This window comes from Melanerpes formicivorus, unplaced genomic scaffold (assembly GCF_026170545.1).
Source record: "Melanerpes formicivorus ecotype bairdi unplaced genomic scaffold, bMelFor1.0.p_v2 SCAF_76, whole genome shotgun sequence".
Classification (NCBI taxonomy): domain Eukaryota; kingdom Metazoa; phylum Chordata; class Aves; order Piciformes; family Picidae; genus Melanerpes; species Melanerpes formicivorus.
This window is the reverse complement of record NW_027142428.1, coordinates 2,923,460-2,948,279: the sequence shown is the minus strand read 5'-3', so window position 1 is coordinate 2,948,279 and position 24,820 is coordinate 2,923,460. Positions and strand designations below refer to the sequence as shown.

The 24,820-nt window shown below is 45.5% G+C and overlaps 2 protein-coding genes across 6 annotated transcripts in view; both read left to right on the top strand.

Moving 5' to 3' along the window:
- The first annotated feature begins 182 nt into the window (after window positions 1-182).
- On the top strand, window positions 183-9,432 carry RNF168 (ring finger protein 168). Its single transcript, XM_068164072.1, has 8 exons — window positions 183-269; window positions 1,055-1,214; window positions 1,552-1,895; window positions 3,262-3,338; window positions 4,348-4,524; window positions 5,223-5,347; window positions 6,200-6,290; window positions 7,154-9,432. The coding sequence occupies exons 3-8, from the start codon at window positions 1,595-1,597 to the stop codon at window positions 8,213-8,215; spliced, it is 1,833 nt and encodes a 610-aa protein (XP_068020173.1). The 5' UTR covers window positions 183-269; window positions 1,055-1,214; window positions 1,552-1,594; the 3' UTR covers window positions 8,216-9,432.
- Window positions 9,433-13,163: 3,731 nt separating this feature from the next.
- Window positions 13,164-24,820, top strand: part of UBXN7 (UBX domain protein 7) — a 30,759-nt gene continuing 19,102 nt past the window's right edge. For 2 of the 5 annotated variants that reach the window (XM_068164048.1, XM_068164047.1), the window contains exons 1-5: window positions 13,164-13,634; window positions 17,015-17,162; window positions 19,170-19,237; window positions 20,895-20,960; window positions 24,148-24,260. In XM_068164048.1, coding sequence (XP_068020149.1) covers window positions 13,178-13,634; window positions 17,015-17,162; window positions 19,170-19,237; window positions 20,895-20,960; window positions 24,148-24,260 — 852 coding nt within the window. In that variant the 5' untranslated portion in view covers window positions 13,164-13,177. Of the gene's footprint in view, window positions 13,635-13,775; window positions 15,065-17,014; window positions 17,163-18,162; window positions 18,261-19,169; window positions 19,238-20,894; window positions 20,961-24,147; window positions 24,261-24,820 lie in introns of those variants that run through there. The other 3 variants (XM_068164051.1, XM_068164050.1, XM_068164052.1) reach the window with 3 other exon arrangements.

Below are 24,820 nucleotides of genomic sequence, written 5' to 3'. Positions count from 1 at the left end.
GCCCCGGCCGCGGGGTAAGCCTGCCTGCCAGAGCGGGGAGCGGGAGCCCCGGCTGCGGGGTAAGCCTGCCTGTGAGAGCGGGAGCCCCGGCCGCGGGGCAAGCCTGCCTGCCAGAGCGGGGAGCGGGAGCCCCGGCCGCGGGCAGGCGGCCAGCAGCGCGCGCGGGGGCGGGGCGAGCGGAAGGCGGGCTGCGCGCGGCGGCCGCCATTGCGGGAGCAGGCGCAGACTCTGCTTGCCGCCCGGCTTGAGGGCCGCGAAGCCGAAGGGCGGTGGGTGCTGACTCCTTCCTTGCTTTGATTTCTTGGGGGCCGAGGGTATCGCGGAACTAGGGCAGATCGGGGGGCCGTGGCTGCCGCGTGGGGCCCAGCCTTTTTCAGCTGGCGCGTCCGTAGAGCGGCGTCCCCCCGTATGTGGCGGGCCTCGGCGGTGGGGTGTGGGGCAGCCCCGCCGCCTGGCCCTCCTCACAGCATGAGTTCAGCTGTACACAGGCAGGAAAATACAGCGTTTAGCCAACTCGGGGGCTGGCGAAGCGCTACGTTGTTTTTTTCTTTCTGTGTGCAAATGGCAACTATCCTAGAACACGTATACGTGGACCTAAGTCTTTTTTAGCAAGCCGCCTGTAAAACCGTGTGTTTCCGTGTTATCCTTTTAGTAAAATGTAAAGAAGTTGTTTTAGCAACAAAGGGAGAGCAGAAACCCCCAATTTAAAGTCTATTTGGCTCTTTGTCAGGCTCCTGTGGCACTGAATTGACAGCCTTTCAGAAGGATCTCAAGTCTCTGTGAAGCTAGCTGTTTGTTTAAGAAGCTTGTGAGAACTTCCTTAAGTTCGTCTGACATAACACCCAGTACATTTTATCGGCTTTGCTGTCTGGGTCTATCTTCTGTTCCACAGCATTGCTGGGCCAAGTGGAAAAAAAAAAACCTGTGGAGAGCATTAGTGATAGAAAGGCTGAATGATCCCCACCATTGTAAGGCACAGGAGAGGACGCTGAAGTGTTAAACACTTTGTTTAGTTCTTTGCTTTATTAACTGTTGTTTTGAATTTTTGTTCCAGCTTAAGTGAATGAATGAAGGAATGAATGAGGGAGATCCTCCTCTCTGATGTGTAGGGATGTTGTGGTTCACCTTCAGAATGTGCTGGAGTCCAGTCTGTGCCAGAAGCAGGCTTTGAAGCGTGTGCATATACTGAAAAACTGACTGAATGGAAAGTTAAGGTAACTTTGATAATGTGTCCACCAAGCATGAGGATAGCTTAGCAGTAATAAAAGAGAACTCCGTCTTTCCCCCTGTCTGCTTACTACCTCCTTGCTATTTCCAAAGCACCTGCTCAAAAGGAAATTGCAGTAGGAAGACCTGCTACAGTTTCTTTGTGACTCCTGGAAAGGTCTCCATCTTCCTGTGAAAGATAAGAATGTCTCAGGCCATGAGCAAAAGTAACCACTTAAGCAGACTTACTAAATCCACTGATGTTTTCATAAAGTAACTGTAAACCAGCATTTTGTGGCTTATATTCACAATGGGAAGTAAAAACGTGTTTCTTTCTGCTTTTAGGTACTGATGTTGTAGTCTTGCTGCTCCTCTACTTTGAGTCAGTATGTCGAAGAAATCCAAGGCTCCGCTTTCCTTGTCGGACTGCCTCTGCCAGATTTGCATGGAGATCTTTGTGGAGCCTGTGACACTGCCATGCAACCATACCCTCTGTAATTCGTGTTTCCAGCTGACAGTCGAGAAGGCCAGCCTCTGCTGCCCGTTTTGCCGGCGCCGAGTCTCTTCTTGGGCACGGTACAATGCCCGCAGAAACACTCTGGTCAACTGGGAACTCTGGGAAAGGATTCAGAAGAATTACCCAAAGGAGTGTGAGCGCAGGATCAACGGGCAGGATTTGGAAGAGGAGAGTGAGTAAAATGATGTCACTTGTCCTGGGATGACTTACTTGCTGTTGGTGGACTTTGGTTGTTGTGAAATACGAAGCTGTGTGTAGACAGGCTGTGTTACTGCTAGAAAATGCAGTGTTGGAGCTCTCCTGTGGAAGGAGTGGACAAGGCAGAGAAATGGCCACCTGTGCCTTTTCTGGTTAGTCCAGAGGTTGTCCCAAAAATGGATTCTCCACCCAGTGTGCAAAGTCCAGTCCACTCAGAGACAAGATATCAGGTTTATTACAATCCTGTGCAGAATCAGGCCATGTCAAGAAGATTATAGCCATTCTGAGACAGAAGCTGGGTCTTATGCACAAAATAATAACAAAGTAAGGCTGTGGTTTCCTCACTCCTAAATTTACACTCAAAGGTGTAAATTCCCTTATCTAGATTCTCCTGCTATCTTTTGGGACCACTCAGGGCCTACCCAAGTGATACCACCTCCTATTCCCCACCCTTGGTTGTGAAATCTGAAACCACAGTTAACCCTGTTTACTTTTGACAGTACCTTGAGTCTGTCCGAGGAGTGGGCTGTTCACATTGCAATAAGCAAAGGAAAAGGCACCATTTTAGCAATCCATAGTTAGCTCTTCCTTTCAGAAGACTCTGTCTCCTTTCATGGCCCATTATTACCCCTAAGGTGAAGCATCTCTTAGTCTTCCAGCAGAGAGGGTAAGTTACATTGCCTAGTCAATGAGGTGGCTCTCTGTGTTTTGCACAAGGCATCAGTGTGCAGCCAGTTCTTGCCAAGGCAGCAATTCCTTACTGGTAGCACTTCAGCTGTAACAGCTGTACGTGGAGTGTGTCTGCTCCTTTATCACCATCAATTTAGTAAAGAGGTTACATTTTGTTTTCACCTCTTAGATGCTATTCATTAGTTTGGATAGAAATCCCAGGGTTTCAGCCTATGCTGGGGCCTCTAAGTGAGCCTAAAATTGTGTCAGAGAAAAGGAAGTGGAATCTGTTTAACTCTGAGGAAGGATTTTGAGGTTTATTATGTTATAAGCTCCTTTGGGGGAGTTAAATTGGTAGTTTGGCTCTAGGACACCTTGTTCCACTTGCTGTGTTTTGAATGACACAAAGCAAAAGATGTAAGTTATGGCCATACTTATGTGCTCTATATACAGTTCTTGGAAAACGCTTGACTCTTCTGCCCTCACTGTAACACAGTGCTGTTTAATTTTGTTCCTTTGGAACACTGGGTGTTTTTTTTCCCCCCCAGCAAGTCAGATCAGTCCTGTGGCTGGATATGCAAGTGATCTTTTGTTAAAATCTTTCTGTCTTGACTATTGTGACCTTGCTTTGTTCCTCACCTTTTTTTCCCCCTCCCCTTCCTCTCAATTAGTCTGTGTCCCCCATCCACAACACCAGCTGAGCAAGCCTGGGGAATTAAGGCAAGAATATGAAGCAGAGATTAGTAAGGTAAGTCTAAAATGTTAGTTAAAAGCATAAATGCTTTATATCTAATTGTTTTAATTGTTTGCACAGCCAGTTGTAGTGTTGTTGAATGAAAAAGAAAGCTCCTTAAGGTGTTGCTGCTGCGAGAATGCACTGGTCGTTCCCACAGCACAAATTAAATTAGTACCCATTATGGAAGAGGGGAGACTTCTTTGTTTGACATGAGGTGACAGTTTGACATGAGGACAACAGTTTTGTTGTGCTAGGTGATCCATACTGGCTACTTCACCCTCTGAACTGGTCCAGCAACACATGCTGTCTTTTTGCTTGTGCATGCAGACGAGCTTTGCAGGATAGGAAGTGCACAGTGGTGCTGACACAGCAGAATGCCCAGGCAGGTCTCTGCTACTCAATACCTTGTATTTCCCAAAACTCTTCTGCAGAAAGTTCTTTTAGGGTTAGAGAGTCACCTTGCACTATCTGCATGCCTGCCCACACATACTGAGGTGGCTTTTATAGGTCCTCAGATGCACACAGAGTATTTCAGACTGGCAAATATAATGTCTTGGCCTGCCCCATTGGGGTTTGTGTGTTTCAAGAGAGCAGAAGGACTCCTGTAGAAGGGATGTGTTGCTTTTGAGGCATCCTGTGCTTGAAGTTGGATTACAGTGCTAGAAGCAGGTTGAGCAGATGCTGGCATCCAGCCTTACAGAGAACCTTAATCAGAGTTTCTCTGGATCTCTGTGCTTGGAGATCTGAGGTTTTGTTATTAGCAAAAGGTGAGCAATAGGATTTAACCTTGCAGGTGGGCAAGGGTAAGTGGTATAGCTTTACAGAAACCACAAAGGAGGTCACTGTTGCCAAACTGAAGATTCTACACACAGCAGATTCTTAGGTCTGTGTGTAATTGCTGTCTTTGAAGTGTGAGAAATGGCTTTGTGCGTAGCAGATTATTCACATTTATAGAGAATCAGCTGAGAAGTTCTGGCATGAAATATGGTCCTACAGTGGTAGCCAAACAACTCTTGTTTAGGTGGAGGCAGAAAGGCGAGCACATGAGCAAGAGGAGAACAAGGCAAGCGAGGAGTACATTCAAAGGCTTCTGGCAGAGGAGGAAGAGGAGCACAAACTGGCAGAAGAGAGACGGAGGGAGATGGAGAAACAGCTGAAGCAAGATGAAGAGTTGGCCTGGCAGCTGAGTAACAGTCTGGTGAGTTAGTTTCCAGGGTAACAGTAGAAAATGTTGATATAGTACAAGCAACCTAGACTTTTCAGAACAAAGGTCAACACTTTGAATAATCTAAATTCATTTGAAATGGAGTTGGAAACTGTTGTCAGCCCCCGGTACTTCAGATCTTTGAGGTACCATCACTTCTTGAAGAACCAGTGGGAAGGTGAAATACCCTCAACATTTCCACCTCTGTGGGTTTGAAACATCTGCTGGATGCTTTAATTGTGAAACATTTTCAACCATACTTGTTGGGTTTTTTTAATACTTCCTTTTCCCTGTGATTTTAAAAAGTAATTCTTTGGAAAAAATTGGTGTCTGTAACAGCTGCTGAAAAGGAACATATGATAAAAGTTTGCCTTATGTTTTTTTGGAGGGGTTGGTGGTTTATTTTGTTAATTTGTTTTGGTGGGTTGGCTTTTGCTTCCCAATAGTAGTCCTAGTACAGATGCAACCTTTGTTCTATTGGTGCAAAACCTCTTATCTCTTAATGCCAGGTACAGGAAAGATACAGAAGATGTAGCATTTCTTATTCCATAACAACCCATTATTTACAGGCCTAGAATTCTGTGGACATAAGTAACTAAATCTGCAGTAGAAATAAAATAGTTCTCTGGGTTATTACCTAGCTCCTGTTGTGTCTTTGTTTTATATAATGCTATTTTTACTTGTTATTGAAGAATGATGATTCTAGTGGACATGTGCTCAGCAGTCCTTCACCAGCAGGCAGACTCCGCTGTGAAACATCCCCAGCTGATTTGTGCAAAATGAAGACCAAATCAAGCAACTCTGGAGACATTCAGAAGTAAGTAATTAAAATTTTTACTCTTTAATTATTGGTCTGTTTCTTGGTACAGTGTCCCTCTGCTCTATTTGCTGCCTTGGAAACCTCTAGTCCAACTTTCCTGTGTAATATGGGGAAATGTAAACTGTTGAATGTTAAAAGTTCTCAGGATAATATGGAGAAGGGAAAGACTTGCGATGTGCCCTTGAGGCCAAGAGAGACAATGACATCCTTGGGTGCATTAAGAAAAGCATGTCCAGCAGGTCCAGGGAGGTCCTCCTCTCCCTCTGCTCTGCCCTGGTGAGACCACACCTTGAATACTGTGTCCAGTTTTAGGCTCCCCAGTTCAAGAGAGGCATGAATCTGCTGGAGAGAGTCTGATAGAGAGCTGCAAGAATGATTGGGTGACTTGAACATCTCTCCTGTGAAGAAAGTCTGAGAGACCTGGGGCTGTTTAGTCTGGAGAGAGAAGGCTGAGAGGGGATCTTGTAAATACCTGAGGGGTGGGGTCAAGATGAAGGTGCCAGTCCCTTTTCAGTGGTGCCCAGTGATAGGACAAGGAGCAATGGGTACAAGCTGGAACACAGGAGGTTCTGCCTCAACATGAGAAACTTCTTTACTGTGAGGGTGCTGTGAGGGAACAGGCTGCCCAGAGTGGTTGTGGAGCTCCCCTGGATGCATTCCTGTGTGACCTGCCCTAGGTGATCCTGCTCTGGCAGGGGGTTGGACTTGATGATCTCTAGAAGACCCTTCCAACCGCTAACATTCTGTGGTTTTGGTTTGTCAAAATGAAGATGTTGATGAATGCAAAGGACTGACAATTCAAGAAGAAGTTTAAATAGGTAAACTTAATTTTATTTTCTCCCTTTTAAGGTACTTGTCTCCAAAGCTTCATCCTACACTGGGATCAGGATCATCCTCCTCTGCTCTAACAGCAAGAGACAGGAGTGACTGTGGCTCTTCGGTAAATAGAATAATGTTGTTATAAATTTCAGTGTTAGTAATAATGAGTCATTTTTAACTTGCCTAGAGGATTGCCAATCAGCAATGGACAGTTCATCTTGCTCTTTTTGAACTACCTCAAGGCAGAAAGGGAATAAACTGTGTGTGATAGGCCACAGAGGCACCTCTGTGGCTTATTTCGATAGTTGTCTTGCTTAGCCTTACAAGTACCTTACCTGAGTATCTTCAGCGAGCTCTGGGTTGCAACTGGTAGTGCATAGAATTTAAATGATGGTTCTGGAGCTCACTGGAGGAGGCTGCACTCTGATTTTCATCATTTGATATGTCTGTCTGTCTTTCTGGTTTATCTTTCCTGTTAAGCTTCACATGAAGATAAGTAGAGGTGAGCAGATGAGTCGTCATGCTGCAGTGGTGTCTTTGGCCCATTAGCTAGGCTTCTCAGGGTTGTTTTAAATATTTTTATGGGCATAAGCTGGAACACAGGAAGTTCCACCTCAACATGAGGAGAAACTTCCTTATTGTGAGGGTACTGGAGCACTGAAACAGGCTGCACAGAGAGGTTGTGGAGTTCTCTTCTCTGGAGACTTTCAAAATCCATCTGGATGCATTCCTGTATGACCTGCCCTAGGTTAGGGAGTTTGAACTAGATGATTTCTAGAGGTCCCTTCCAACCACTACCATTCTATGATTTTCATTATTATTAAACAACTATGTGGGTTGTTTTTTTTTAAAGGAGAAGAATCCAATTTAATATTCCAGTTTCAGTTAATATTCCAGACTTAGGAGCAGTGAGATTTTAATTTTATTCATACCCATGGCTTTCAATAACTTTACTTCATCAGTGCTCTCTCCCCTTTTGAGCAGGAGACCAGCAGCAATGAAGGCAGTAGTTCTTCATGGCAAGACAAGCAAGAGGAAATGCCAACACTGTCTCCACAGCAGCCCAGTGGGGTTAAAGATTCCAGTACTAAGGATTTGTTTCTGGAATCGTGCCTGAAGTATTTCAGTGCTTCAGGGGAAACTGCTGCTGTCAAACAGGAAAAGACACCCAAATCAAATTGTCCAGGAGACGACATTCCAGAAGTACTTCATGGAATCACAGAAGGAGAAGAGTCTAGAACAGCCCTTGGTAGACCCACAGGAGAAGATGATGGAATTGAGTCAGACAGTGGCTGTTTAACACATAGAGAAAGCATAAACCATGAAAACCTTGCTGAAACTTCTGCCTGTATTCAGTCAGCAACAAATCCTGTGATGTCTGACAGCAAAAGTGTTACCTGTGATGTCATGAAGGTGACTGGATGTTCAGATGAAGAGAAACCAGAGGGACTGCAGAACACTAAGGAGACTCCAAAAAGAAAGTCACTGGAGCCACCAGCTGAAGCAGTGGTTGACTTGTGTGTGGTTGGTAAGAGGAGAAGAACCTTTCCTGAAAGTTCTGAAGAGCAAGGGGAGCAGATAAATTATTTTAACTTGCAGATGCAGAAAGCCTTTGAGCAAGAGCTCCAAGAAAGGCGCATGCAGGAAGAGCAGGACAGGCTTCTGGCTCTGCAGCTACAGAAACAGCTCGATAAGGAGGAAGTTACACCTAATCGACAAAAAGGCTCTCCAGATGAGTACCTCCTTCGCACCAAACCATGTCAGTCTGTGAAAGACTCTTCTGCTAGAAAGGGAAGTTCTAAGGTGGCAAAAGACTCAAAGGTCCAAAAGAACCAGGCCGAAACAAGCCACCGCAAGACTCGGAAAGCTTCTTGCAATGAAAACTGGCAGACCCCCACCAAAGCCCGAGTGAAACCACCTAGCATCAAAGGAGGGAAAGTTTTGAATTGTGTGGTTAATACCAGTGACACAAATGATCTTTGTTCACTATCTAAGAATAAGCAAAAGACCATTCTTCAGATGTTTAAGAGCTCTGTCACAGAGTAGATTGGCAGAACCACAGAGAGGCGATGGAACAAGAATTAAAGCCATGGCAGTGCTTTCTCTGGTGTTAGGCAAATGTTTCAGTAAACAGTTTAAAAGGTGTTGGTTTAGGGGGGGATCACTTTGGGCTGCAAAATGTTGTGTGTTTTGAGAAGCTTTAATAACATATGCCCCCAGACTAAAAAAAAGCTTAATTGGTCTTTTCTTGACTACAGCTTATTTTCTAGCACTTGCATTCCAATAATTTTGGATGTGAATACTGTTAGTGTTTAAACAGAAAATAACTGACCCTAAACTGACAATGTGGAGCCTTCTGTTTTCCACAGAGGCACATAAGACAAGAGAAAAAGATGGGTCTGTATTTCCAGTTGTCTGCCAGCTGCAGGGTTGAAGCTTGAGTTGGCACAACCACTGTTCTGTTTAAACTGAAACATGTTACTGGAGTTTAGGTTCTTTGTTGAGTTGCATTGTTCACATGACAGTTACCAAGGGTGTAAGTGGGTAGCCAGTCTTGCAGACACATTCTTTCCCTCTCCTATACAAGCCCCTTTCTTAGACAAGAGAAAACCAGGTGGTTCTCCCACTGCCAGACCCAAGGATCTTTCATAGATGCCAGTAGTTTAAGTGGTCACAGGCTTCTCTGTGCTCAATATAGGTCAGTTCTGCAGATCTGGCTCTTGCTGTTGTTAGGAAAAAGGTACTTCTGGGTTGTTGTTGCTGCTGTTCTGCAGCTGGATTCTTGTACAATGCTGTTGCCTTTACTTAGTGCTATTTACTTTTCATACTCAAAAGTTATTAAAAATACATAATATTAAAAAAAATTGTTATTCCAGAAGACAGTTCAAGTGTAGAAAGTGAAACCAAAAGGGGGGAAAAAACAACTGAAACCCAGAGCTGTCAGTAATGATGTAACTAATTAAAGAGTCACAACAGCCATGCCTGGTGGGAACTATTTCCCCCTCATTTTCAGAGGGACTGCCAAACACTGTCTTCCAGGTGGGTTTAAAAAGAACATCATTCAAAAGAACTACAATTGAGATGTGGACAAACTGAGGCCTGTAGGAAGCTGAAGCTGGTGAGGAGCTGACTAGCTGCTACCTGGCAGGGGTATTATTCCTGCTAGGTTGTTACTGCTACTATGAAGCCATCTTGTCATGAGATTTTTTTTTTCCCACTGGACATGTTTAAAAGAGAGCAAAACACTAATCTACATTGCTGAAGTGTGTGTAGCCGGTGTTTTAAATTGTGTTCTTTCTCTGAACCTCATTGGTGGTCTGCAGACTTTCAAATTTAAAACAAAATGCTTCAAGGCAGTGTCTTCTGATGCTTTCAGTCTTACAAAACAAAACCTGGAATTGTATTGGAAGCACACCAAGCCAGAAATGTGTTTGGCTTTTCACTTGGGCTACATGTTTCTAGAAAGGGTGAGTTTCTCATCAAGAAATGATCTCTTCTGAGATTGTTTTTTGGGGAGAAATTTATACCAGGTGAGCAGCTGCAAATCATTTGCCTTTCCTTTCACTGCCTCAGCCATCATGTTGGAAGCCTTTGTTCGATATAGATGTTTCTGTTTAATCTTTACCTCCATTCAGGATGTTTTCTGTCTTAACCCATGCAGTCCAGTTATAACCATTAAAGTGTGTTTAAGGCCACTCAGCCTGCCCAGTCAAGATAATAATGTAAGAAAAGTAGACTCAATTTTCAAAACAGATTGATTTTCTTTTTAAAGTCTATCCAGCCTCATTTTACAGTCGCTTTCTGAAGCGTGATGTCTGTTTTTAACTTGCTCAGAAGATGGTCCCTGCTCTGGCATGAAGCTCATCCTTCCCAGATGATGTCTCCTGATGGCTGCTGCTTGTTCTCTGGTATGCTTGAGCAGAGGCACTGTGTGCTCCCCTCATTTATTGTCCTTTTGGTGTAATGGATTGTTTGGGATTTCAGAGTAGGTTGGAAATGGTTTGGAGTAGTGAAGGGCAATTCCTGGCCTCTTACTACATGGGTCACACCTGCAGACACCTGCTGCCACACTCCTAACATTTGTGCCCGATGCAGCTGGCTCTGCATTTTTGTTTCTATGGTCCTGACAGTCCTGCCCCTCTAAGGGGTTTGAATCTGCCCTGTTATGCCTTTAATATTTAGCACTGAGAGAGTCTGAATTGCAAATATTTTTAACTACTGGCCATTCCTATATAAGAAATTATCTTGGATGTATCACAAGTTCTAACTCTGCTTAACTGCTATGTGTTTCTCAGACCAACCATCATTATACTGCAGCACAGGATTGCTGGCTTTGGAGGTGCTTTCACAGCCAGGTCCTGATGTTTGAGAGTTACTTGGTGAAGAATCATAGAATTACAGAATCAACAAGGTTGGAAAAGACCTTAAGGATCATCAAGTCCAACCTGTCACCCAAGACCTCATGCCTACTAGACCATGGGAAGAAAAGGGAGATGTGTATGGTCACACAAGTAAATACTTGGGTGTGCTCTAAATAGCTGAGCAGAATGAAGCTAGAAATGAATCATAAATCCCCTAACAGCTTAGGATTCATAAGGGTTAAACTTAATCTAACACTCTCACTGGTTCAAGGCTAGCTCTGTCCCTGACACAAGTAGCATTAGTTCATAAGGTAGGAGGCATTTTGTTTAAAAACACAGACCTCACTAATTCATCAGGATCATGTAGTCCAGCTGAGTGCACCTCAGTGATGAGCAGTGAGCAGTCCTGTCAGCTCAAGAACAGGGCTCCTGCACTTCTGCCAGCTTGGTCAGCCGGGGACACCCCATGATCCAGTTCCACATGCTAAATGGGTAGGAGAAGCACTGTGGCAAGAAGGGATACAGTCCCTTCTGGCAGCAATGTGCCTTCTGCAAGTAGCTCAGCTGTGCATGAAGCTGTGTGCGAGTATATGGGATTCTGCATTTAACAGCAATTTAATTCCCTCTTCCTCCACAAGCTGTTCTAGGGATTCTTTCTTTTTAATATCTTCATTATGTGTCTCTTCCACATAAGCTTTATGACATGCTCTAAACTCATCACAGTCAGAAGTTTGAGAAGGGGCAAGTGGGAAGCTTTTTGCATCTCACTTTTCCATCTCACACAGGCTCAATTCCTTGCCATCAACAGCAAATCCTGCTGGTGTCATTTCACTGAGAGGAAGTTTAAAAACTGCAGAAATCAGCCATTTCAAGGGTCTAAATAGTGCAGAAGTGTCTTTTGGTGTGCATATATTGGAGGGTGTGTTCATGTATTTGGGTGGTATTATTTTTACAGCTTAGTGGATTTTGTCCTCCATGTAAGAATGCACCCAGTGTAAGAATCATTGTTTTGTTAGGCAGAATGGAAAAAAGGCAAGACTAAAAAGTCAGTCATTAGCTAAACCCCAATGTATACCAAATATGATCCATGTGAAATATAAATGCATTAAAAATATGCCAAACCTATAGCAGCAGCCTCCTCTGGGGTGGAGTACTGCAAGCCTGGATGTCCCAGAGATGATCACATTCCTCACTGTGTGCGTGGTCTCTTTGGCTTGTCCTTTTAGGTCTTTCTCACTAGAGGCTGGAATGTGGTCACTGCTGAGGGGAGTTTGGTTGGAAAATGGAAACACCCTGTTTCCACTGCTACCATCCAGAAGTTCTGAGGCAGATGAAATCAGCTTTGAGTGGTCTATTGATGTTTGTGAAGCAAGTCTGGACTTAGGTTGTCTGAACTGGTGTAGCTGTTCACTGCTGCTCAAAAGGGTGAGCTCACCTGCCTTCAGCTAGATCCAGTGATTTACCTACCCTTTTGGGAACAAGTTCAGCTCTTCCAACTGCCAGGAAAAAAAGAGGAAGCTCCAAAATAATCAAATGTATTTTGACAGACTTTGTTGCTTCCCTAAGATCCAGAGGTGGTGTGGGGATGTGAGGTAGAGAAGCAAGAGAGGGAACAGCTCTACCTGTTTTCGTGGCCAAAAGTGTTCAAATTCTTAAACTGAGGAAACCTCTGTTTCCTGTGGTACTCAACTTGATTGACACTTGTTAATGACAAGGTGCTCCACAGCCTCCAGCCTTCTGACAGTGTTGGCAGCAAGCCAGCCACTTGCCCTGCTATGTTGTGGAAAAAAATGAAAGTAGGAGAAAGCTGCTTTTCTAGGGTTGAAATTTCTACAGGTAGCACAAGGATCAAAACCACCCAGTGTGCTTGATGAGGCCTTTTCTCTGGTGGTTCTGAGAGACTGACAGTGGAAGTATTCTGATAGCACAGGCTGCCCAGTAATGAGCTCCCTTGGTAGGAGCAGCCACACTGTTTATTTGCCACGTCAGTTCCTACCTCCTCCCTTGCCACATCAGTGGCCCCTAGACATGCTTCCATGAGAGAGCAAAGGCCCATCAGGCCCCTTTGGCAAGGCAATCTGGCCAGGTAAATCTGCATGGATGCTCTGACTTGTGCTGCAAAGGTTTCAGTATTGCCACTGAGGCCTCTGGTCCTCTGCTCAAAGGACTATAAATTGTTTAGGTAGGAAACAACCTTTAAGATCATTGAGTGCAACCACCGCCTACCTCTACCAAGTCTGGTGTTAAACCATGACCTCCTCTGGCACCGAGGCCAGGCTGACAGGTCTGTAGTTCCGTCTATGCTCCTTCGGGCCCTTCTTGTAGATGGGCGTCACGTTTGCCAGTTCCCAGTCAGCTGGGACCCTCCCCGGTTAGCCAGGACGTCAGGGAAATGGTGGAAGGGGGCTTGGTCAACGCAGCAGCGCCTGCCCGCCGCCTGACATTTGAAACAGACCAGGCCGCGAACCAGGCCGCGTCGCCAAGGCAGACCTCGCCCCGCCCTACCGTGCTCTGCTCTGCGCCGCTCCGCTCCGCCCCGGCGCGGCGGCGCCTGCTGGCGGCGGGCAGAGGAGGGCGCGGGCGGGCGCGGCGCCTGCGCGGAGCGGGCGGGCTGGCGGCGCGCGTGGTGCTGTGCGGCGGCGGCAAGATGGCGGCGCACGGGGGCTCTGCGGCCTCCGCGGCGCTGAAGGGGTTAATCCAGCAGTTCACCGCCATCACGGGTGAGGCACACGGAAGCCGGGGCCCACCGAGCTCGTCCGAGACTGCCGCTGCCGCGTGCTTAACGGGCGGGTGCCGCCCGGCCCCTGCCGCCGCCTCGGGAAGGCGGCCGACCCCGGCGGGCCGGGGGCGGGTGGAGCGGGCTGAGGCGGGAGGCCCTGCGCGGGCGGAGGCTCTGCGCGGGCGGAGGCGCTGCGGCGCCGGCGGGCGGCCCGGGATGTGCTGTCCCCGGCCCCCGGGAGGCCCCTCAGCTGCCTCCACCGCCTCCTTTGAGGCGAGAGGTGCTTGCTGCTCCCGGGCCTGTCAGCGATCGCTCTCCGGGGCCCAGCCCGCTGCAGCGGGTGCTGCTGGAGGCCCGGCCCGGGCCCCCGCGGTGCCTCTGCCGTGTAGGTCGTGGGGTTCCCCCGCTTTTAGCGGCGGCCTGGAGACGCCTCTGGGTTGGCTCCGGTCAGCCGATGCGCTCGGCGGTGCGGGTGTGTGTCCTCTCTCTCGGTGGTCTGCCCCGGGAACCTGCAAATAGAGCTGACGGCCAGCGGGGAGACCCGAGCCGGACCCTCAGAACGCATTAAAAAGCAGTAAATAAAAAAAAAAAAAAAAAAAAAAAAAAAAGTTAAAATACTGCCTAGTTACCGAGAGTTCAGTTGCTAACAAAAAGAGCGAGTCGATTTGAGATGGAAGTTTGGGGCAGGCGATAATTCCTGTTTAGCTTCGGTACTTGGAGCACCTGACCCACTTTGTGTTCAGTCTGCTCCGCTGTGGTTCCGCCTTGCTTGTGGTATCACATAGCAAATGCCGAAGGAGTGTTTAATAAAGCAGCTTGGGCTTTTTTTTTTAGTTAGTGTAAGTGAAATGGCTTTTAAATCAGCTACTCAAAGCAGCTCAGTTCCAGGTTGTATCCCAGTGCTCGGGCTCGGGTGCGCTCAGTCCTGAGCAGGCACGGTGGGGGTGACCCCTGAAGATGCCCAGGTACACAGGGAAAGGACTGACCGCAGCTATCCTTAAAGAGGCCTTTTAGAATAAACCTTGCATATAAGAAGAACCTACAACAAGTAGGGTTTTATTGTAGTATGTGCCCGTGTGTGTGCCTTCTGTTTTCAGTAGTGCCTAAAAAATGAATCAGAACATGCTCTTCCTGACAGCTTTTTGTGCTTGTACTTAGGTTTATGCTATACACAACAACCACCCTCTTATGCTCTCAAAAAGGAAAGAGGAAAAAAAAAAAGGGCAAATATAAATTGCTGGGTTTTGCCCATCTACTGTTAAAGTAATGGATGGTGAAAGAGGTTTGAGGTTTTATGTTTCCATTTTAATTAAGGTTGTATCTAGAAGTGTGTTGTGATAGAGCTTGTCCTGCCTGTGCTGCCGTGAGGTGGTCAGAAGCACACACCCTGGGTGGTTAGTGTTAGCAGCTCATAAGTGTACCAAACCACTCCTTTCTGTGAGGCAAATAAAGCGATTAAATTATGTAATAGCAGTTTGGTTCTCCCAGAGGTGACAGCGAAGAATGAGGAGAGAGAGTCCTTGATGCATTTCTTTTGTCCACATAAGCAGAATTGTCTTTGGTGCTCTCATTCAGAAAAGTATTGTTAAGAGAATGTAGCTCCTGTGCATCTTTACCAATTAAACGATGGGATACCTTTGGAATTTGATTTGAGACCTAACAAGTATGTAGTATTTTCTGGTTGCCAGTGCAAGCATTTAAAACATGGAGAGAAGGGAAGGGCCACAAGGATGATCAGAGGGCTGGAGCACCTCTCCTACGAGGACAGACTGAAGGAGTTGGGGCTGTACAGTCTGGAGAAGAGACGGCTCCGAGGTGACCTAATTGTGGCCTTCCAGTATCTGAAGGGGGCCTACAGGAAGGCTGGGGAGGGACTTCTCAGGATCTCAGGTAGTGATAGGACTAGGGGGAATGGACTGAAGCTGGAGGTGGGGAGATTCAGGCTGGATGTGAGGAGGAGGTTCTTCACCATGAGAATGGTGAAGCCCTGGAATGGGTTGTCCAGGGAGGTGGTTGAGGCCCCATCCCTGGAGGTGTTTAAGAGCAGGCTGGATGAGGCTCTGGCCAGGCTGATCTAGTGTGGGGTGTCCCTGCCCATGGCAGGGGGGTTGGAACTAGATGATCCTTGTGGTCCCTTCCAACCCTCACTGATACTATGATATGATGGCAGTTTCCTTGGGAGTGATGAAGTATCAATACATGAGCTTTTTGTGTTGGTATCTCTTTAGACAGTGGAGGATTGAGCATCATTTTTCTCTGAGTTGTTCTGAGTGAGTGACTGTCTGGTGAGGTTGTAGGGTGGTCACAGTGTCTATTCCATACTGCACAAGCGTTGAGCTGAAAATGCCAAAGAGCAGTTATTTGAGGAACATGAAAGTGGTGCTCACACATTGTTCTTTTGAGACGTCACTAGTTACTATTTTGCACTTTCTTCATCTCAATTAGGGTCTTAAAATTCAGCTGACTGCCATCTGTGATTGCAGGCTGGGGCTTTTGGAAAACCAGTTCTCTCAGTCAGTTCAGTTTGTCTGTCATTTAATGTAATGATGCAGGTTGTTTAAAACTGATTCATCTCAACAGTTTCCAAGTGTATTTTCTGCTCGAACTAGAGCTTCTTGTGTCTTTTCTGGGAAATCTGAGAAACTTCCAAATGTCTTGTGCCCAAACTGATCTTAATCTGTGATGCTGTTGCTGGGGAAAGTGTTTTCATCCTTTTGGTGACTTGCAGTGAACCTGGTAAGAATTATTACGTGTCCAAAAGCTATTCCCACACTGGTTCAGCTGCATTTTACCACTCTTCCTCTCTGCCAGTCTTCCCATATGAAAATAAACTCTTTGCTAACCCACCACTTACAGGGAGGTGTTGTACAAAGTAGACATTGAAAAGGTTGGGTTCCATTGATTGGGGTGCTTCTGATGGTAGTAGAAGCTGTCTGTTGGACTAAGAACTGTTTCATCCTGAGCAGCAAGAGTAAGACTGGATTTAGCTGTGCTTGGATGTTAGGAAGAAATTCTTCATGGAGAGAGTGATTGCCCATTGGAATGGGCTGCCCAGGGAGGTGGTGGAGTTGCCATCACTGGAGGTGTTTAGGAAGATACTTGATGGGGTGCTTGGTGCCATGGCTGAGTTGATTAGATAGTGTTGGGTGATAGGTTGGACATGATGATCTTGAAGGTCTCTTCCAAGCTGGTCTATTCTATTCTAATGAATGTTAGTCACCATACAGATAACTGTGTAGACAAGTACTGCTTTCTCCCTCTTGCAATTTTTGTCTCTCTTCATATGTGGATTCAGCTTCTGCTGGTTTATTTTTGCCTTGTAGCACAGGGTTTATTTTCTTCCATCTCTCTAAATATCTATTACAGGTGGGTAAAAAACTTTAGCAGCTGATTTAGCATTCTCTCTGTTAAGATCCTAAGTCAGGATTTCAATTTTTTGTGTGTGTATGCCTACTAGTGTTTGGAAACTGTACCAGGAAAAGGTCTGACCTCTTAGAAAGAAAGAAAATAATATGCTAGCCTCCCTCAGATGGCTTCCACTAAATTTTCTCTTGATGGAAGGAACAAGTCTGACTGTCCTATATGCAGGCATTCCCCCCCCCAAACATACATGTATGCTCATCTTGTTTCACTGTTGTGCTTCAGAGATGAATGACAACTGATGAACAGTTATTTCTAATTATTAATGGTTTGAGAGAGGAAACTTGCTGGTCAGCTGTTCCTAGCACTTCCAGAGGATCCTTTAATTTTCCTTTGGCATTACAGGTGCCAGTGAAAGCGTGGGAAAGCACATGCTTGAAGCATGCAACAATAATCTGGAGATGGCTGTCACCATGTTTCTGGATGGTGGAGGCATAGCAGAGGAGCCTAGCACCAGTTCTGCAGGGGTGTCTGCTGTTCGACCACATGCTGAGTATGTACCTGTGTCCATGTCTGTGTAAATGCATAGCCTGTCTTAAGAACTGAGTAGTGTAAGGCAGGACAAATCAGGTAGTTGTTATGTCTACCCTGCTATCAACTCACTGTAATATGTGCTGCTTTAATGGCCTTGATAAATATTGATCATATTCTGGGTAGATAAGTTCTTACTACACAACTGGTATGTAGACAAACCAAAGTTAGTCTCTCTTACCTGTGCTTCAGAAGCTTTCTGTAGCTCATACAGACAAGTTTTTGTGCAAACAGAGCTCAAGATACTGAATTGGGGATCTGGCAGTAAGAGATTCTTGCTTTTAAATTGCTCCAGCAATCTTGCTTTACTTTTGTTTGAGAGAGAGTTCTGTTATTTTGGTTCTTAGAAATAAATAACCTTAGGCCTACTTACAAGGTTTTCATTGTGTTGTTTTGACCAGATTTGGCATTGATGGTGTATGCTAGTATGCAGAGTAATAAGCAACTACAAGATCTGCATCAATGTCTCACACATCAGATGCCAGTGAAGAGAAGAGCTGTTCCACTTGAGCATGGCAGAGGGTTCCTGTGCTGCTGTTAATGTGCCTGCCTAGGATAAATGGAGTGTTTTGAGTGGAAGCTAATTGGCATAGGTCACATTCATTAAATGTGCTCAATTAAACCAAGCTATGCTTTTGTCTTGATGAAAATCTTCCACTTCAGGAAAAGTGGAAGGAAAAAAAACCAACCAACAAGTAACTTTAAAAGCAAATGTGTGCCATTCATGCTTCTGAAGCACATGTATACATTGAAGCAATGCTTTTAGTACTAACCTTTATAGTTGATGTGGAGTGCCTTCCTGCTTGAACCTTTGACAGGTAAATGAAGATAAAACTGTGTCTGTAGGCGTTGTAGTTCTTATTTCTAGACAACTTCTGGCACATCAGTGACTTAAGATTGAAGTTTTTATTGGAATACTTTCTTTTTTATACTTGACACCCTCCAGGTGCTGGTCAGCTTAGTGTTACTTCTAGGAAGAGAGAACAATAAATATGCAAATGCACAATGGAGAATAACTAGCTTCACAACAGCAATCAAAGATGTGGAGGTTAATAGCAAGGTTAGTGCATCTTGCTGACATTATGAGTTACTTTTTGAACCCTCGATGGCCAAGAGCCATAAACTGCACAGTTTACGACTTTGAGGAGTCTAAGGGAAGAGGTCACTTCAGCAGTCAATTCACAAGCAGGATATAGCCATGGATTTCCTTAGGTGAGCCCATGCCCTCCTCCTGTAGATCCATGGGCCAGGTGACCACACTGAGTGAGTGATGCTGTTTCAGAGCCCTTGTGATTTCCTCTCCTCTCCTAGTCATAATTTCAGATTATCTCGTGGTCTCTGCAAGCCTCACTAAATACTTGATACGTGAGGTAACGCAGCTGAGTAAGCAAACAGTTGCCTCACAAATGGGAGGAAATGGCCCTTTTGTCCATCTTCTTTACCTTCCTCTACAAAATAGAGGTCTATGAGTTTCAAGTGGAAGCAAAAAGTCTTCCAACAGATGATAGCTAGTAATAAGGAAGATAATTTTTTTATATATATATAGGTAATCAGGGGAGGAGGGTGGCAAGTAGATTAATCAGAAGCCTTTGCTACATTTTAAGACACTTCTCCAAGTTCTAAGGAAGGTACTAGAAAAGAAAAAAGTGTTTAAATAGTAGATTGACAAAGCCTGGGATCAAGTCACTCAGGGATTTGTGTAATCTTATATCAAGACTTAGAAAGGTGATCCATGCCAGATCTTAATGGAGAATGTATCCAGTGCTGCATCAGTGCCATGAGGGGGAACAGATGGTCTCTTGAGGTTCCATTTGACCCAAATCTCTTGATCTCTGTGCAATAGTACAGCAGCATCCTTAGCTGGTTCAAATTGCAGGAGTGTTTGGAGCACAGTGGGGTTTGGTTTATGTAGTAGTTGGAATGTTGTCATCTCTCTGATTTAATCTTTTTTCTTCTTCCCCTTTGATAGGGATGAAGTACGAGCTCCAATTCCTCAAAAACAGGAAATTTTAGTAGAGCCTGAGCCTTTGTTTGGAGGTAGGCTTGTGTTCTTATCTTGTGCTTTTGTGTTGTGGGGTGTTTTTGTTTTCATTTCATTTTGGTTTGGTTTCTTTTCTTTACCTTGGGATGAACTAAGTAAGAAAAGAACTTACTGAACGTGAGAAAGAAATGGCATGTATTTTCATTCTTGAAGTTCGTATTCGCTGCTGCAACTCTGCAGCTCTGTAATGTGATTACATACTGGGAATAACACCTTTGTTACTGAAAACCTCACTCATCAGAAAAGCTACACTCCCAGTGGTACTAATTTGCTATCTCCTGTTTTTTGATACTTTGTGAGGCAACAACCAATTAGCTCTAAGTACACGTCTGTGTTCTGGGCGTTCAGAACCAGGTGCTGCTGTGAGGCTGTTCAAGGTGGTGGAATTAAAAGATTGAGCCTTGTCTGAGGAGTGAGAATGAAGGAGGATGATAGATCAGAAAGAAGGGCTACACTGCATGAATGTTCATTATTTTCTCCATTTCTCATTTAGGAATTTAGTTTACTCTTCAGTCTGCACCATGCAGCTAGTTTTCATGTTTGTTTTCTGCAGCTGTTTTATGACCTTTGTTTTGGAGCTTTTCTTTGGGGTACTTACCTAAAACACTGTTCAGTACTTGGGGAAGACATGTTCTGAATCTCAAAACCTTGGTCTCAAACCTCTGCTGTAGTGGGTCTTTTACATCAGCACTGGGGTGGAACTAGTGTAGCAGGACTGACTTACCTGGTGCCTTACCTCTCCTTTTGTATAGTGTCCATGTCCCTGTGGAGATCCAAGGCTCCCTCTTTCTATATATGCTTCCTCCAGCCTTGTGAAGCTCTGTCCTCCTCATGCTGACCAAGCCATTTCTGTCTCTCTCTATGGCTTTTGCCCTACCCAGTGGATTGAGAGTCTTACTTTTTTTTTCAAGGAGGGACATGCAAGTGCTCATCTTTAAAGTGGTCTTGTACATACAGGAAATGCTGTTTTCTTTTGTTTAGTTCCTGTGCTAGAAAGGAGATGGAGGCCAAGCTTCAGATTTACCCTGAAACTGGTTTTCTCTTGATCCACCCCCCAACATCAGGGAAGTCTTTAGCCAGGATGCACAAACTGAGAGGTGGTTCCAGAGGAAGGTGCCCTGCTGAGGGCTCTCTGAAGACAGTGCAGTTTTTCCTGTAGCCCAGCAGAGTTTGTGACAAAGATCGGTAGACTCCTATGGGTTCAAGAATCGAAGAAGTGCAGGATTAAGATCTGATGAGCCTGATGCTTGGTCCTGTTCAGGCCACCTGTCAAACACTGATCTCAGGTGCACTGTCACTGACCACTCAACTGAGGTGATCTCTGGATCTGTGCCCCCTGACACCAGGAGGTCCACCAGTGCTGGTATGCTTACTAATGCCACTTCTGTTTGTGATATGAAGCAGCCTGACAAGCTAGCTGAAACTGGAGAGATGCTTCACTTGGCCTTTTCAGCTCTAACCTCAAAGCAGGGTGTGTGCCTAGAGCATGTACTAGAGCAGGGTAGATTTAGGTTGGACATTAGGAGGAAGTTCCTTACAAGGGAAATGGAATACCTGCAACAGGTTGCCCAGAAGAAAAGTACTAATACATCACTTTGACACTATACTTCTGAAATAATTCTTGCACTGATTTGTTTTCTTCTCCTTTCTAAGCCCCTAAAAGACGCAGACCTGCGCGCTCGATATTTGATGGCTTTCGGGATTTCCAGACAGAAACCAGTAAGTGTCTGCTGATCAGTAAGCTGGAGGTTTCATTTATTCTTCTTTTCATTTCCTTTAATGCAAGTAAGGTTGAAAAGTAGTTTCTGTTGTAGGCCAAGCCCTATGAGGAGAGGCTGAGGGAGCTGGGGTTGTTTAGCCTGGAGAAGAGGAGGCTCAGGGGAGACCTTATTGCTGTCTACAACTACCTGAAGGGAGGTTGTAGCCAGGAGGGGGTTGGTCTCTTCTCCCAGGCAACCAGCACCAGAACAAGAGGACACAGTCTCAAACTGTGCCAGGGGAAGTTTAGGCTTGAGGTGAGGAGAAAGTTCTTTGCAGAGAGAGTTGTTAGCCATTGGAATGTGCTGCCCAGGGAGGTGGTGGAGTCACTGTCCCTGGAGGTGTTTAGAAAGGGATTGGATGTGGCACTTGATGCCATAGTTTAGTAGTCATGTGGTGTTGGGTGACAGGTTGGACTTGATGATTTTTGAGGTCTTTTCCAACCTTGTTGATTCTATGTTTCTGTGATTCTAAGTCTGCTCTAATTTGTTGGCTGGTTTTCAAACAGCTTACTGTAGAGCACATGGGTTTTTTTGTCTAGTAACATTAGTAGGCTGTTCAGCAATGCAGTGTCTGTACCATTTGCTGATGTCTCTTCCACATCTCTGCTACAGTTAAGGTTGTTAGTTCACACTGTTCTGGGGTGGCTGAAGGGAGAGTATGAGTAATGGACATCTGGAACAGGTAGTGAGGATGCTGGTCCAAACATTCTTGCCTGTGTTACATAACTGAAACCTGCAGACAGTATATTCTTTCTGCTTTGGTAGGGCAGATGTTTTCTTGATACCTCTCAAAAAAACCACTTTTTCTGCTCTGGAGGGAATTGGGAAGGGAGAAGAATTCAACAGACAGGTATAAATAAAGTTAATCCACTGAATTTTTTGTTGGCTAGCCAGTGGTCATTCTGGCACTTGAGTAGCCCTAAGGCTTCTTCCTTGGCTTCACACAAGGTTCTCATGAATACCAGTTGTTTCACAGCTGAGTCAGAGCTGTTGTGCAGTTGTTACACAAGAGTGAGTTGATTCTGCCCCTCTACTCTGCTCTTCTGAGACCCCACCTGGAGTACTGTGTCCAGTTCTGGTGCCCTCCCAGCACAAGAAGTATATGGAACTGCTGGAGTGGGTCCAGAGGAGACCATGAAGATGATCAGAGGACTAGAGCACCTCTCTTATGGGAATGGGCTGCAAGGTTTGGGGCTGGATAAGAGAAGGCTCCCTGAGGACCTTATAGTACTTGAAGGGAATTACAGGAGAGCTAGGGAGGGACTTCTTACAAGAACTTGTAGTGACAGCACAAGGAGCAATGACTTTGAGCTGGAAGAAGGGAGATTTAGACTGGAGATTAGGAAGAAATTCTTTATAGTAAGGGTGATGAGACACTGGAACAGGTTGCCTAGGGAAGTCTTGGATGCCCTCTCCCTGGAGGTGTTCAAGGCCAGGTTGGATGAGGCCTTGAGCAAGCGGGTCTCATGGAAGGTATCCCTGTGCATGGCAGGAGGGTTGGAACTAGATGATCTTTGAGGTCCTTTCCAGCCCAAACCATTCTGTGATTTTCTGTGATGGTGTTCCAGAGGTCTAACCATGCACCATGTTCCCTTGTGGATAGGTGCGGTTGGATGGATACCAAGCTGCAAAGTGACTTCTTTCCCTGGCAGCTTTGGTCAGGGTTTTGCAGTAATAAGTAACTTGTTGAGTACTGAAGTCCCTGGCAGCTCTGTAAATGAAAATACACCATGCACAGAGTCACCATTCCCTTATTTTTTTTCTCATTATCTCCACTTGCAAGAGATGCACAGCATGTGAAATCATTTTGAGGCCTCACAATGAAACTTGGTATGTAGAACTTCATAGATCAGTGTCACTGTCTGGCTGTCTCTGAAAGCGTGGCCCTGACTGTGAAAGTCCAGGTTATGTCCTGGCTCTTAGGCCTGCTCCACTGGGATGCCTTTTTCTCTGTGGGATCCAGTGTCTGCTCAAAAATGGTTTGTATGTTGCAGCCTCTTGACAGTTCTTCTCACTGTCGGAAAGTTTTCGGTCTTGAGACAGTTACTGCCCATTTCAGCTGAGTTGGTTCCATTAGGTATGTTGTGTCACTGCATTTTTAGAGAAGCAGATGCTGTGGTTTACTTTTATTGATGAGGTTATGTCTGTGTAAGAATTGTGTGTTATTTGATGCTGCTCAAACATGTTTGGAGAACCTCTCCTACCAGGACAGGTTGGGGGAGTTGGACTCTTCAACCTGGAGAAGAGAAGGCTCCAGGGAGGCTTTACAGCAGCCTTTCATTACCTGAGGGGTGGTACAGGAAGGCTGGAAAGGGACTTTTTACAAGGGCTTGTAGTCATAGGATGAGGGACAGTGATTTGAAACTGGAGCAGGGTAGGTTTAGGCTGGACATTAGGAGGAAGTTCTTTACAGTGGGGATGACAAAATATTGGAACAGGTTGCCTGGAGATGTGGTAGACTCCATCCCTGCAGACATTCAAGGTCTTCACGGGGCTCTGAGCAACCTGCTCTAGTTAGAGGTGCCCCTGTTGACTACAGGGGAGTTGGACAAGATGACCTTTGAGGGTCCCTTCCAACTTGATGCCTTCTATGGTTCTGTGGAAGTATAGTACTTGGGGCTAAACAAGGCTGAAAACCTGTTCACCTGAAGGACACGTGGTGTCTGGAGCTGATTGTGGCAAGAGCAGATATTTAGTATAACCATCCAAAGTTATTTCTCCATGTAAACTAAATCTGCTTTGTTTGTTTTTTCCCCTTTTCTGTGGGATTGCCTTAGTGAAGAAATAAAACTCCAGAACAGAAATGTTCCAAGTAAAAGCATACTACAGTCTAGCTCAGTTTCCCTTTTTGAAAAGTCATAGGGACAAGTCATGGCTTTTTTTTGGGTCATTTGTTTCCAACTACTGGCATATGACCCCCTCTGCTGATACTTATGTTTGTTAAGCTGTTTCTGAAAAGTAAACTAACTGCTTGAGAAAGAGAGGACAGATGGGGTTCTTACCTTCCATAGCAGCTGATCCTGTTGAGTGTGATCTAACCTTGTGACGCTCGCTTCAAAGTCTCTGTGTGAGCCTACGGCCACTAATAAATCCATCTTGTGAGTATTTTGTCTAATTCAGCTTCCTTTCCTCTTGGGGCTGTGCAGTTCGGCAGGAACAGGAGCTACGAAACGGAGGAGCAGTAGATAAGAAACTCACTACCCTAGCAGACCTCTTCAGGCCTCCCATTGACCTGATGCACAAAGGCAGCTTTGAAACGGTAAGTTTAGAAGTGTTGGTGCAGTTCCTTACGTGATGAGTGTGTCCAGTGCCTCAGGCTGCTGGCCTGTATGGATCCCTTGTCAGATGATCAGAACGTTACAAACAACTGTGTAGTGATAAATACCTGATGCACTGCACCTGGAAGTGTTGATGGCTTACTGAAGGGCTTACCTAGCAGTGATGGACCGTGTTGTTTATCTTTACAAGTCCTTGTGGCAAATCAAGCTTGGTGAGAGACTAGCACTCAAGGGTGGCTGGTCACAGGGGAGAAGTTGCATCCCTGGAAGTGTTTTTGCAGAGCATAATACAGAAAAAGCTGAAGGAGGATTGCCCATGAGAGGTGAGCAAGGACTTTGCAAGGGGCAATGCAGTTTGCAGCACAGCTCTGCTGAGAAGCTCAGGCGGAATTATGGTAACACAGCCAAATGGTTTCTGATCCCTGAGCTAGTGAAAGTAGCTGAGTGTGGCTTTGTCATGAAGGCACATCTTTATCTTCAGCAGAGGTCTTGCTCCTGCATAAAATCACAGTGGTTGTCTTTAGCATCTTGTAGCCATGAA